The following is a 13,268-nucleotide window of genomic DNA, read 5'->3' on the forward strand; positions in this document are numbered from 1 at the left end:
GAGAATGGTCCAATACATCAGTAACCCATGAAATACAGGAGAATTTGGCTATTTTAGAGAATATAATTGGACATTTTCAAAAACTGCCCATAGCATGTGAAAGCTGGAATAAATCTTAGTGCTTATGCAGTGAGCAGTACATCTTCATTTAACAGATCAAGAAAGTTGATGACATCCAAGATGATATGGCTAGCTAGTAGCAAAGTAGAGACTAATTCTCTTTTTATAATAAACTGTTCTGTTATTTCTCAATCTTTAAAATAATATACAAAGATATGGTTAGTCCCCATGATGCCAGAAAAAGTAATTAACTTCCTAATGAAAAAGGATCCTTATCTAACTGCCTGAAGATCCTGAAATCCACAGCTTGCTAAGCAGATAAGCATTTGGCCTAAATTCAGTTTGAACAGTATTTAAGTTTCCTAATGTTTCTGTTCAGAAAAAGATAAAAAGCAACACCCACAATAGATACATTTTGTCATAACAGCTCATTCTGAAATGTTTATCCACCAAACCACATAATATAAAGCATCTAACAAATTTCACAGATCAGAGTCAAAAACACACTAAAAAATTCTAGCTGTTAACACATTCTTAATGAAGAAGCTATTCCTTTTGAGATATCATAAAGCTTTTTTACTTGTCTATGTTTTGAGGTTCCTTCAATATGTAAACTGAACTCCAACGCATAATAAACCTCCGAGTTCACCCTGTGTTTAAGAATATAACCTACTCTAAGAAGTCTTACAATAGGGATTTTGAACAATTGGATGGTGGGTTGGCATTTATGTTTCTAACTCACTACCTATGTGTATGATCCATGATAGAGAGGACAGAAAACTGATTAAAATGGCAATAGTAGATAAATCATCTGTAATCCCCTGGCTGGCTCCATCTGACTCCACTTAACCTCTCTGCGACTTAGCTTCCTCACGTGTAAAACAGATATTTTTAAAAATTGTTGCAATAAAATAAGAGAACATGTGTGGAATACAGAATAAAATGTATGCATCATACTAAGTATGCAGTAAAAGTTGGTTGTTATTAGCTGATATAATTACAACCCAATGAAAAGCTAAGGAAAAGAGGTAAAGTAGACTAAATGTGAGGAAATTAGAAACCTAGTTCACGTACACTTGTGTGATCAACAGTGGAAAGCTAATTGCACTGAGCCTCAATTTCTTCTCTGTAACATTAAGAAACTGGACCAGGTGTCTAAGTTATTTTCGGTGCTAAAATTTTACAAAATAGGGAGTTACACCTATAATACAGGAGAACCATGTAGACAAGAGGCCAGAATCCCCACCTCAGCATGTGGATTAGGAGCTAGAGTAGGTATTCTCATACCCTCAGGAAGAAGAGAGTAGTCATGTGTATCTCACAACATAAAGTATACCAAATAAATGCTTTCTTTTGCTTTTTGTAAGCAACTTGGTTAAAAGGTTCCTCCTTTGGTAGAAAGTCCTTAAACTAATTTTAGTATAAGAAATTATTTCAAAGTCAGGTATGGTAGTGCACATCTGTAGTCTCAGCTGCTCAGGAGGCTGAGGCAGGAGTGATTGCTTCAGCCCAGGAGTTCAAGGCTGTAATGCACAATGATCACGCCTGTGAATTGCCACTGCACTCCAACCTGGACAATAAAGCAAGCCCTCATCCCTTAAAAAAAAGTTACTTTGAAAATGCAAGCACTTATGATTCTCCTATAATTTAATTTCTAGGATTCTATTTCATACAGTTTTAAATTCTTTTAAAAATGTTTTATGAGTCTAATATCACTTTAATCAAAATAGCAATTTGAAGTAGTTAGCAATTCCCAGGTAGATACATTTATTATATCAGCAAAATATTTGAAAATTCAAACATAAATTGAAATCATCAATTTATAATGCATTTACCTTTCTAATGCCAAGTATTTTCCATACCCAATGACAAACAACAAAACTACCTGAATGGCCCAGTGAGGTGGTACTTGACAGCAATAGAAAATCTTTAGGCGTTCCAATACAGATGTAGTTTTATCTTCAAATTGGTCTGCAAGAGCCTTAAAGAACATATATCACAATCAGAATCTATATGTATAACTTGTAATATAAATAAGTCCTTACTGTAATAGTTATACAAATGCACATATAAACAATAAAGAACTTAAGTCATTTTGATAAGGTGATAGGATGTGTGAATTTTTTCTTGAATTTCTTTAAATGTTCAAAAAACTTCAAACCTAATCCACATTTACATAAACATGTACAATAAAAACTTACCAGAAAAAGTTTTCATTTCCTATAATAGTTCTTTCAAAGAACTAGCCTTATTGATAAGCCTTTTTACTTCTTCTATGAAGAACTGTTCTTTAGCATATCTATTTCACAACATAACGCCACTTTGACAATGGCACTTTATAATATAAATCAGAGAAAAATTATATGAAGAATTCTCTTTAGGATTATTTGCTCAGGAATAAAATTAAAGGAAAAAGTAGCCTATTTGATCACAGAGAGCAAATCCTCTCCCTCTTCAGCAACAGAGCAATACGGCTGGACACTCACTCAGGTGAGACCATCTGTATAGTGCAGTGGGCAGCTGCAATCCACATACATGAAAGAATCCCTCTGATGTACTGAAATGTCTACAGTGGTACTGAATAACTAAACTCTCAGAAGCTATATCAAGAAGCAAACCAACAAGACCAAAATAGCTGACTCTGAGACGAGGTACCAGGGCCAACTGCAAAGTCAAAGGCTAGCGCTATCCAGTGGTCAAGTGATCCGTCATAGAAGAGATCAGCATCAAAGTGAAGGAAGACACATTGTGAGATTGCTAGAGAAACATGTGGACAGCAGCCCCATTATCATGATCATTTTCTCTTGCCTCTTCATTTGCCATTCAGTTTACATTAAGTGTTCATATTTTTCTGATATTATACACTTACACCTTCTCTCAACTGAGAATTATCAAGATCTTTTTTCTACAATGCAGTACTAAAATTTTATCTTTTTTGCCAGTTGACTAGTTTTCACAGACCTCTCTTATGAGGATTAGATGGTAGTAAGAAGTCAATGTTAATTTCCTGATTTTATTACACATACTGGGTTATGTAGGAGAATGTCCTTGTCACATTTGAGGACAATGAAGCACCATGTTGGCAACTTACTCTCCAAAACTTCGGGATGCATAAGACAGTTGCACTGTTCTTGCAACTTTTTGGTAATTTGGAAACTGTTTAAAATTTTCACAAAATTAATTTTTTTAATGGAAAATTTCAAAAAATAGTAAAAAAGATAGCAAGTCCAAGCCTCCGAAGAAAAAAAAGGACAGGAATCTACCATGTCCTGGTAAAAATCTAAGACAGGGAGACCAGTTTCTGAGCAGGGAGGTTTCTCCTAAATTGAGAGTTCTCTATTTTACACTGGGTGGGAGACACATTTATCAGCCTAAGAATATCTTGTAGTATGAGCTCAAGTGTGAAAAAGCATACATTACACAAAACTTCATTGACAATCCAAGATGTTATTCAGTCAAGTCAGTCAGAGCAAACTGAGACATAACCAGACTCCTAGACCATCTTGGTCAAAATATGTTTAAAGCTTTTTGGCCTTACTTCACAGAAACTTAATAGCAAAAAGATTGCATGCTGCTGCCCAAAGCTGTTTAGTTGTGGGAGGGAGGGTAGAGAAGAATAACTTCTGGCTGTATACATATGGTTACAATACATAAATAAAGAGATCACTGAGTTACTTCATAAAAGGGGAACAAATTACTTCATAGAGAAGGAACACATTTTTATCAATACAGTTTTTTTTTTGGAAAGAAAAAATAACTAATGCTCTCTATTAATAATAAAAACAAAAGCAACATTGTATAATTTACTGTTACTAACACCTAACAACATGCAAAAAATTTATTTTCAAAAAACTCATGTTGTTGGCTGTAGTTACTGCAACTAGCTAAAGCATAAGAGGTACTCAGTAAATATTTCCTCATTTACTAATAAACATATTTATTATGTATTTCAGATACTCTCAGATACTTTTGGATGATCTCAGAGTATCTAAGTGTCTCTTATAACTCTCGGATACTCTCCAAAATGGCAAAGCCCACTGAAGACAGTGCAGAGAACCAACACTCATTTGACCTGGATACCATGAATAAGCCCCCATACAAAAACCTGATTAAGCTATATGCATGATAAAGATCAAAAACAGAATTCTAGGTTGGGTGCCACCCCAAGCACTTTGGGAGGCCAAAGTAGGAGGATCACTTGAGCCCTGGAGTTCAAGACCAGTCTGGGCAACATGGTAAGACCACATCTCCACAAAAAATCTTTTAAAAATAGCCAGGGTTGGTGGCATGGACCCATGGGTCCAGCTACTTAGGAGGCTGATGCAGGAGAATCACTTGAGCCCAGGGAGGTCACGGCTGCAGTGAGCTATGTTTGTGCCACTGCACTCCTGCCTGGGTGACAGAGCAAAGCCCTGTCTCAGAAGGAAAAAAAGGGGCCAGGAGCAGTGGCTCGCGCCTGTAATCCCAGCACGTTGGGAGGCTGAGGCAGGTGGATCAGGAATTCGAGACCAGCCTAGCCAACATAGTGAAACCCCGTGTTTACTAAAAATACAAAAATAAGCTGGGCATGGTGGTGCATGCCTGTAATCACAGCTGCGGCTGAGGCATGAGAATGACTTGAGCCCAGGAGGCGGAGGTTGCAATGAGCCGTGATTGCACCAATGCACTGCAACCTAGGCAACAGAGTGAGACTCTGTCTCAAAAAACAAACAAAGAAACAAAAATGCAAAAAAACCCACAAATACACACAAAACGGAACTCTAGGCTATTTTCACTCCTGCACAGAAAATATTTCTTCCTACCTTAGGCATGACAACCATCTACATAAAATTTAACTATCAATGAAAACCAAGAACATTAAATTAATATACAAAAGTTAAGGCTTGGCCAGGCGCGATGGCTCACCCCTGTAATCCCAGCACTTCGGGAGGCCGAGGTGGATGGATCACTTAAGGTGAGGAGCTCTAGACCAACCTGGCCAACATGGTGAAACCCCATCTCTACTAAAAATGATCAGCCGGGTGTGGTGGTGCAGGCCTGTAATCCCAGCTACTTGGGAGGCTGAGGCAGGAGAATTTCTTGAACCCGGGAGGCAGAGGCTACAGTGAGTCAAGATCACGCCACTGCAGTCCAGCCTGGGCGACAGAGTGAGACTCCGTCTCAAGGAAAAAAAAAAAAAAAAAAGTAAGAAGTCTTGATAGGTGTACTGTTTATTTGCCTATTTCCTCTACTGGATCCAAAGTACTCTTTTTTTATTTGCTAATTTGCTAAAAAGACAGGGACATTGTTATAGTGCATCTCTAGGTTTTTCAGAGCAGGATTATTTCTAGCAACTCAATCTGAAATAATTCCATCATATCAACCAAACTGGAGTCCTTTACAGGCACAGTAAATGGAAAAATATCAGTGATGGCAAGTGAAGCCACTTGGATTATGTCTTTGTTCTATCCCCAGCAAGCAAGTAGTTTAACTACAATGGCACTTATCTATGAGATGACTTTTTTAAACAATACTTGTATTTCCAACGGTCTAGGAGTATAGCTTTATCAAAAGAGTATTTTCTTTTACTTCAAGCATTTCAGAAGATCTGTTGATTAATTTTAAGCTGAACACAAGTATTAGGTACATTCATGAGAAGCAAACCATGTGCCCAAATAGTCTGGAAGAAGACAATGGAAGAACGTCAGGTACTGTGAGAATGGGACTGAATGCAAGTGAAGCCTCACTACTACTGAGGTATTTATGTGCATGAATTTGAACATAAACAATGTGCTCCATGAGAAAGAAGTACCTCGCAAATTTTCACACACGCCCAGAAATTTAGGTAAATGGTCTCTAAAGCAGTGTGTCCTACCCTTTCACTTACCCATGTTCTCTTTCCGGTTTCTAAATTTCACTAATTTTACACCTGAAAATCATAGGACTTAGTCATAAGTAAAAAGTGGTATGAGGAGGTGGTCTTTAAGGAAAGATGATAATGTCAAAAATGGAGAGAGGGGGAGAAGCAAATATGCCCTAAACCAATCATTAAGGGCAGTCTGAAGCAAGACAGAGTCTAGGCGGATGACTGAAGAGCTGTGAATAAACGGAAAAGGTAACAAGCAGAGAGTGAGGAGCCCCCTGGGGCGCGGTCCAGAGTAGGGGTTGGATATACCAGAGGTGACTTCATGTTGCATGGACTACTGTGACATGAGCCTGTTTTCAAGTTTTAAGACTCCTTTTTAATGCCATTTACTCCCTAACTCCACCTAAAGGCATTTATACTTTCGGTGTCCTTTGAGAATACGTGATTGTGCATAAAGACCCCCTAACCCCATGCAATAACAATTCCCAAATCTTCCAGGAGCCACAGTATCACAGGTCAAGGGATATCTCTAAGGAATGGGGAATAAAATCCAAGAAAGCAATGATGTACCTCTCCTTTCAATGCTCTGTTTTCAACAGAGAAGGAATTTCCCAGAAAAACTACAGAAGATCAAAATTACATTTTAAAATTAGCACATGGACAACGATGGAGTATAAAAGGACAATTTTGAATAACGTCTGGTATGATTTAGACTTATTTATGTGTTCTCATCTAAAAGTATGGCACACGTCTTCAAAAGAGTAGAGATAGTCCCAAAGGACCTACCCTTTTCCTGAAAGCTATTCATTCTCACGAGCATGACATCTACGTGTTCATCGGCTTTCTGAAGAGCCAGGTAGAAATTAGCTGATAATCTAAAAGTTGTGACTGATCATATGCCAAATCACTTTATATTGGCTTTGCTGTGCAATCTTTGTGTGTGTGTGTGTATAGGAAGATGGACTTTATTATAAAAATATGTACATAATCCAACAGGTGAGCTGAACAGCTTTCTCTAACAGGAGTTTGCAGTCAATTCAGCTGTGATTTACAAACAGACTAGTCAAGCTCATTGCCATCTCAAACCTCCAAGCCCAAGAAAATCGCCAATGAGAACAGGGAGAATAACAATTAAAACTGCTAACACACCTAGTAAGTATCAACACTATCATTAAACTTATTGTTAACCCAGCCTTTCCTCATACATAGAACACTGTTGCTCTGAGAGATAAAAATGACTTGCCCGAAGTCATAAGGCCATGAAATAGGCGAGCCCGTCAGACTCCAAAGACCACAGCTGGCAACTTCATTAAAACCTTCTGTAAAACTACATGACCAATGTCAGATCTGTGAAAATTGAAAGCAGCTTCTCATTGGAAAAATACTAAAAACTCTATCTAACTATCTTATTTACACATAAATCCAAAAATATGGGAGAGAGGGTGTGGCCTGATCAAGGAGATGCTCAGTTATTGCTTCTACCCCAGAAACGACAGACTTTAGGGTGTGGGTTGGTAGGATCTGGGTCTACTAATAGGAGATGGGAGAACCTAGATCACCTTTTTGTGATTACAGGCTGAAAAGATGAACATTAAGAGGCAGTCCTCTCAGGAGGCCAAGATGGCTATCATGCAGCCGTCCCCTTAATCAGTCACACCTTGGGTCAGCAGTTCAATCCTCTGTTTCCAAGACCCCTTTAAAATCATACAAATTATTGAGGGACTCGAAGCTTTTCTTTCTGTGAGTTATAATCTATCAATATTTATCATATTAGAAATAAAAACAGGAAAATTTAGATGTTCATTAATTCATTTAAAAAGAAAATAAATCTATGACATTAACAAAAATAGCATGCTTTTATGAAAAATAACTACCTTTTCCAAAACAAAACAAAAGTCTTGAAAAGAGTGGCACTGTCTTGACGATTTTGCAAATCTCTTTAATGTATGGCATAATAGATAATAGCTGGATTCTCAGATCTGCTTCTGCAGTCAATCTGTTGCAATATAATATTTTGCTTGAAGTTTATGGAGAAAATCTGTCCTCACACAGATAGGTAATTGAAAAGGGGAAGAGTATGTTAGTAGCTTTTTCAGCTAATTGTGGATATTATCATTTGATACTACACCAAAATTCAACTGATGCTGGTTTCTTAAAGGTTATTTGTAATGTGGAATTTGAAATCCTATCAATGAACCTTTCTTTGTTACATTAAATACTCTGTTACACCAAAATCCACTGGTCTGAAAACAAACAAAAAAGTACTCACTGGTCAATCTTGATGCTGAACACTAATTATGTAACATCATGCACTGGTTTTTTTGAAAATGAGCTGACCTTCCCAATGTTGACATATTTTGTAAAAATTTTTAAAACTACATGCATTAATATCACCATCAATCTCATCAGAAAAATCTTGTCTCAATATTTGAAATATTGGGAAGGTATGAAGTTCACAGTTGCAGACAGAGGTTTTCCAAAACTCATTTTTTTCTTGGAAGTTCAAAATTTCATCATTGGTAACTGATACGGTTTGGCTATGTTCCCACCCAAATCTCATCTTGAATTCCCATATGTTGTAGGAGGCACCTGGTGGGAGGTCACTGAATCGTGGGGGCAAGTCCTTCCTGTGCTGTTCTCGTGACAGTGAATAAATCTCATGAGATCTGATGGTTTTATAAAGTGGAGTTCCCCCACGCAAGCTCTCTTTCTTTGCCTGCTGCCATCCATGTAAGATGTGACTTGCTGCTCCTTGCCTTCCACCACGATTGTGAGGCCTCCCCAGCCATGTGAAACTGTAAGTCCATTAAACCCCGTTTTCCTATGTAAATTACCCAGTCTTGGGCATGTCTTTATCAGCAGCATGAAAACAGACTAATAGAGTAAATTGGTACCACTAGAGTGGGGCGCTGCTGGAAAGATACCCAAAAGTGTGGAAGCAACTTTGGAACTGGGCAATAGGCAGAGGTTGGAACAGTTTGGAGGACTTAGAAGAAGACAGGAAAATGTGGGAAAGTTTGGAACTCCCTACAGACTTGTTGAATGGCTTTGACCAAAATGCTGATAATGATATGGACAATGAAATCCAGGCTGAGGTGGTCTCAGATGGAGATGAGGAACTTGTTGGGAACTAGAGCAAAGGTGACTCTTGTTAGGTTTTAGCACAGAGACTGAAGGCGTTTTGCCCCTGCCCTAGAGATGTGTGGAACCTTGAACTTGAGAGAGATGATTTAGGGTATCTGGTGGAAGAAACTTCTAAGTAGCAAGGCATTCAAGAGGTGACTTGGATGCTGTTAAAGGCATTCAGTTTTATAAGGGAAGCAGAGCATAAAAGTTCAGAAAATTTGCAGCCTGACAATGCGATAGAAAAGAAAATCCCATTTTCTGAGGAGAAATTCAAGCCTGGTGCAGACATTGGCATAAGTAACCAGGAGCTGAATGTTAATCCCCAAGACTATGGGGAAAATGTCTCCAGGGAATCAGGGGTGTTCGCAGCAGCCACTCCCATAACAGGTCCAGAGGCCTGGGAGGAAAAAGTGGTTTTGTGGGCCGGGCCCAGGGTCCCTGTTCTGTGTGCAGCCTAGGGACTTGCTGCCCTATGTCCCAGCCATTCCAGCTGTGGCTGAAAGAGGCCAATGTAGAGCCTGAGCCATGGCTTCAGAGGGTGCAAGCCTCAAGCCTTGGCAGCTTCTATTAGTGTTGAGCCTGCCAGTGCACAGAAGTCAAGAACTTGGGTTTCAGAACCTCCACCTAGATTTCAGAAGATGCGTGGAAATGCCTGTGTCAGGGAGAAGTTTGCTGCAGGGGCAGGCTGTCATGAAGAACCTCAGCTAGGGCAGTGTGGAAGGGAAATGTAGGGTCAGAGCCACCACACAGAGTCCCTACTGAGGCACTGCCTAGTGGAGCTGTGAGAAAAGGGCCACCATCCTCCAGACCCCAGAATGGTAGATCCACTGACAACTTGCACTGTGTGCTTGGAAAAGCTGTAGACTCTCAATGCCAGCCCATGAAAGCAGCCAGGAGGGAAGCTGTACCCTACAAAGTCACAGGAGCAGAGCTGTCCAAGACCATGAGAACCCACCTCTTCCATTAGTATGAACTGGATGTGTGACATGGAGTCAAAGGAGATCATTTTGGAGCTTTCAGATTTGACTGCCCTGCTGGATTTCAGACTTGCATGGGGCCCACAGCCCCTTTATTTTGGCCGATTTCTCCCATTTGGAATGGCTGTATTTACCCAATGCCTGTATCCCATTGTATCTAGGATGTAACTAACTTGCTTTTGATTTTAAGGCTCATAGGCAGAAGGGCCTATGTGTTCTTAGGCCTTGTGTTGGATGAGACTTTGGAATGTGGACTTTTGAGTTAATGCTGAGATGAGTTAAGACTTTGGGGGACTGTTGGGAAGGCATGATTGATTTTGAAATGTGAGGACATGAGATTTGAAGGGGCCAGAGGTGAAATAATATGATTTGTCTGTGTCCCCACTCAAATGTCATCTTGAATTCCCACAGGTTGTGGGAGGGACCCAGTGGGAGGTAACTGAATCATGGGGGCAACTCTTTCCTGTGCTGTTCTCATGATAGTGAATAAGTTTCACAAGATCTGATGGTTTTATAAAGAGTAGTTTCCCTGTATAAGCTCTCTCTTTGTCTGCTGCCATCCACGTAAGATGTGACTTGCTCCTCCTTGCCTTCCACCCAGATTGTGAGGCCTCCTTGGCCACATGGAACTCTAAGTCCATTAAACCCCTTTTCCCGTATAAATTACCCAGTCTTGGCTATGTCTTTATCAGCAGCATGAAAACAGACTAATACAGTAATAAATATTGTCAATTATTTTCCTTGAAGTGATGTACTTACTTCATTTATTTTTTGGGGAATTTCCACCAAATACCCAAGTCTGAATAACCAGTTCATCTGTCAATAGTCCTTTCAAGCAAAAATAATGTTGCATGGGAAAAAGTTTCTTCCTGAGACAACCATTGTACTTTAGCAAGTGGCACAAGTTTTTTGTAAGCACTTTCCATTTTATCACATAGAATTTTAAAAAGGCATGTTCTTGAGGGTAAAGACGACAAAATAATACTGCTTCATCAAAAACATTTGTAAACACAACCGTCTTTTAAAAAATTTAAAAAAAAAACTGTGGTGGTGAAGCATTCAGTGACTACTAACACAGTCTGGTGTCCCTAGTCCGGTGCCCCTACCTTGATTTTGACAAAGGGGCCAGGAGTTTGACTCCCCCGCCCTCCCACTGCTTCTGGACCAATATGCAAATATCAACACAGTGAAAAAGCAAACAATATCTCAGCGCCCTTATTATGAAGATGGTTTTGACCTATGGACACTCTGAAATGGCCTAAGGACCCCCAGGGATCCACAAGCCATATTTGATAACTTCTGCCTTAGGATTAGTAAAAGTACAAGCTCTTCTGCCTTCCCTACAGCCCATCTACCTCCAATTTTCTCCCAAAACTTCTTCAAGGGACTCTGCTTGGTGTCTTAAGACATTAGTGTCTTCATGAAAGCACAAGTCGACCTGTTTACAATCTGCAAATTTTATAAGGGCAAAGAATAACAAATATTTATTTATTATTAAAACCTGAGTGAATGTTTTAAACTCTTAGTATTATCCTTTCTAAAAAAAAAAAGTTTATGTATGCCAGCTGGTGGCAATCATAACACTTTGGGAGGCCAAGGCAGAAGGATCACTTGAGGCCAGGAGGTTGAGCCTGCAGTGAGCTATGATTATGCTACTGCACTCCAGCCTGAATGATAGAGCAAGACAAAGAAAGAAGAAAAGAAAAGGAAAGGAAAGGAAGGGGAGGGGAGGGGAGAGGAGGGGAGGGAGAGAGGAGCTGAGTCTAATAATAATTAGCTACTACTTTCCTGAGTAAGTGTCAGTCAAATGCAAGGCATCTGTTCTAAGTGAGCTCAATTTCAACTGGTCCCAGATAGTTGGCCCTCAATAACACCTTAAAGGTTCCTGCTGGCATTCATCCATTAAATCACAGCACTGTACCCCAGAGCTTGGTGCATACCCATTTGGCCTCTGTTCTATGTGTACTTGGGGAGAGAGAAAAACATCTGGAGATGCTAAAGAACGACAGGCTACCTCTACTTAAAGCAGCCTTTCCCAAACATGCCCATAATCATCACCAACACGCTGACCCTGAATCTCTGGGGGCTAGGCTGAAGATCTATATTTTAACCACCCCCCGCCATTCAGCAAATTTGGAAAATGCTGTGTAAGGATGTTAAGATGTACGCAGAGTGTTATCACAGGGAAAACTAAAGCATGAATTCAATCATCATAATCTGACCTTGTCCAAAGAACTTAAGTTCGTTCCTCCTTGGGAATCTGACTAAAGTCATTATTTAGTGTCTTTGAAAGTGTGCTTTATGCGAGTATATTTTACTTCATCCCATTAATACATTCCTTTATTATTACCCACTTTTCACTTTTCTGTAACTTTCTAGGGCTTTTTTTTAGTATCACTAGTAAAGGTTACTTTATATCGTGTGTTACTTGTTCCACTCTTATCCCACTAGTCGTTGCATATTTTTTACCCCTCTATTCTCAGGAAGCTCATATCCTGGATTCAGGGTCCCTTCGGGCAGCTCCCTTTCTTGGACTTATCAGAAGCCAATTTCATTCATCCATTTACATGTTCTTTTCCCACACAGGACCATATCCTGAGATTCTGTGCCCTCCATTTCTTCCCTCCCCTTCCAGCTTAATTATAGGCCTTAAGAGTTCTGCAACCTAAACCTTTCTCACAAAAGTCTCGATTAACTTCTTCCTGCCTGTACTCATTCCACTCCTTTCCTCTAGATGATGCCAGTCTTCTACTGATATCACATTTCCTTTGTAAGCCAGTTCTCATAGCTTCCTTAGAAAGTAGGGCATAGTGGATAAAAGCATGGACTTCTAAATCAGGTGGACCTGGGTTGAACTCTAGCTCAGCTATGAGACCTTGGGTAAGTAATTTAAACTTTCTGTCCCTCAGTTTCTTCATCAGTAAAAATGTAGATAATGCCTCCACCCTAGGATTAGTTACCATCTGGCATATGAGTGTTCAGTAAGTGGAAGTAACAATACACAGTTAATTAAATGGTACTACACAGCTCTGTATAAACAGTAGCAACTATAATTATTCCAACAAATAAAACCAGAGCTACAATCACATGAGCAACTCCTAATATACTTTTCAATAACTTTCAAATGCACATAGTTATTAATGCAGATGAAATACAGAGCCAGAATGAAAGACACATGTTCATATCTCAGATATTTGAAAATCTTGACAGCATGACCCAGCACACTATACAAGAGGCACTGTAATTATCTCAATGTTGTT

General features: G+C 39.4%; 1 protein-coding gene across 1 annotated transcript in view; it reads right to left on the reverse strand.

Moving 5' to 3' along the window:
- The window catches only part of TTC27 (tetratricopeptide repeat domain 27), a 177,032-nt gene that overhangs the window by 81,052 nt on the left and 82,712 nt on the right, over positions 1–13,268 (reverse strand). The window contains exon 11 of the mRNA XM_001106562.4: positions 1,946–2,041. Within this exon, the coding sequence (XP_001106562.2) occupies positions 1,946–2,041 (96 nt within the window). The remainder of the gene's footprint in view (positions 1–1,945; positions 2,042–13,268) is intronic.

This window comes from Macaca mulatta, chromosome 13 (assembly GCF_049350105.2).
Source record: "Macaca mulatta isolate MMU2019108-1 chromosome 13, T2T-MMU8v2.0, whole genome shotgun sequence".
NCBI lineage: Eukaryota > Metazoa > Chordata > Mammalia > Primates > Cercopithecidae > Macaca > Macaca mulatta.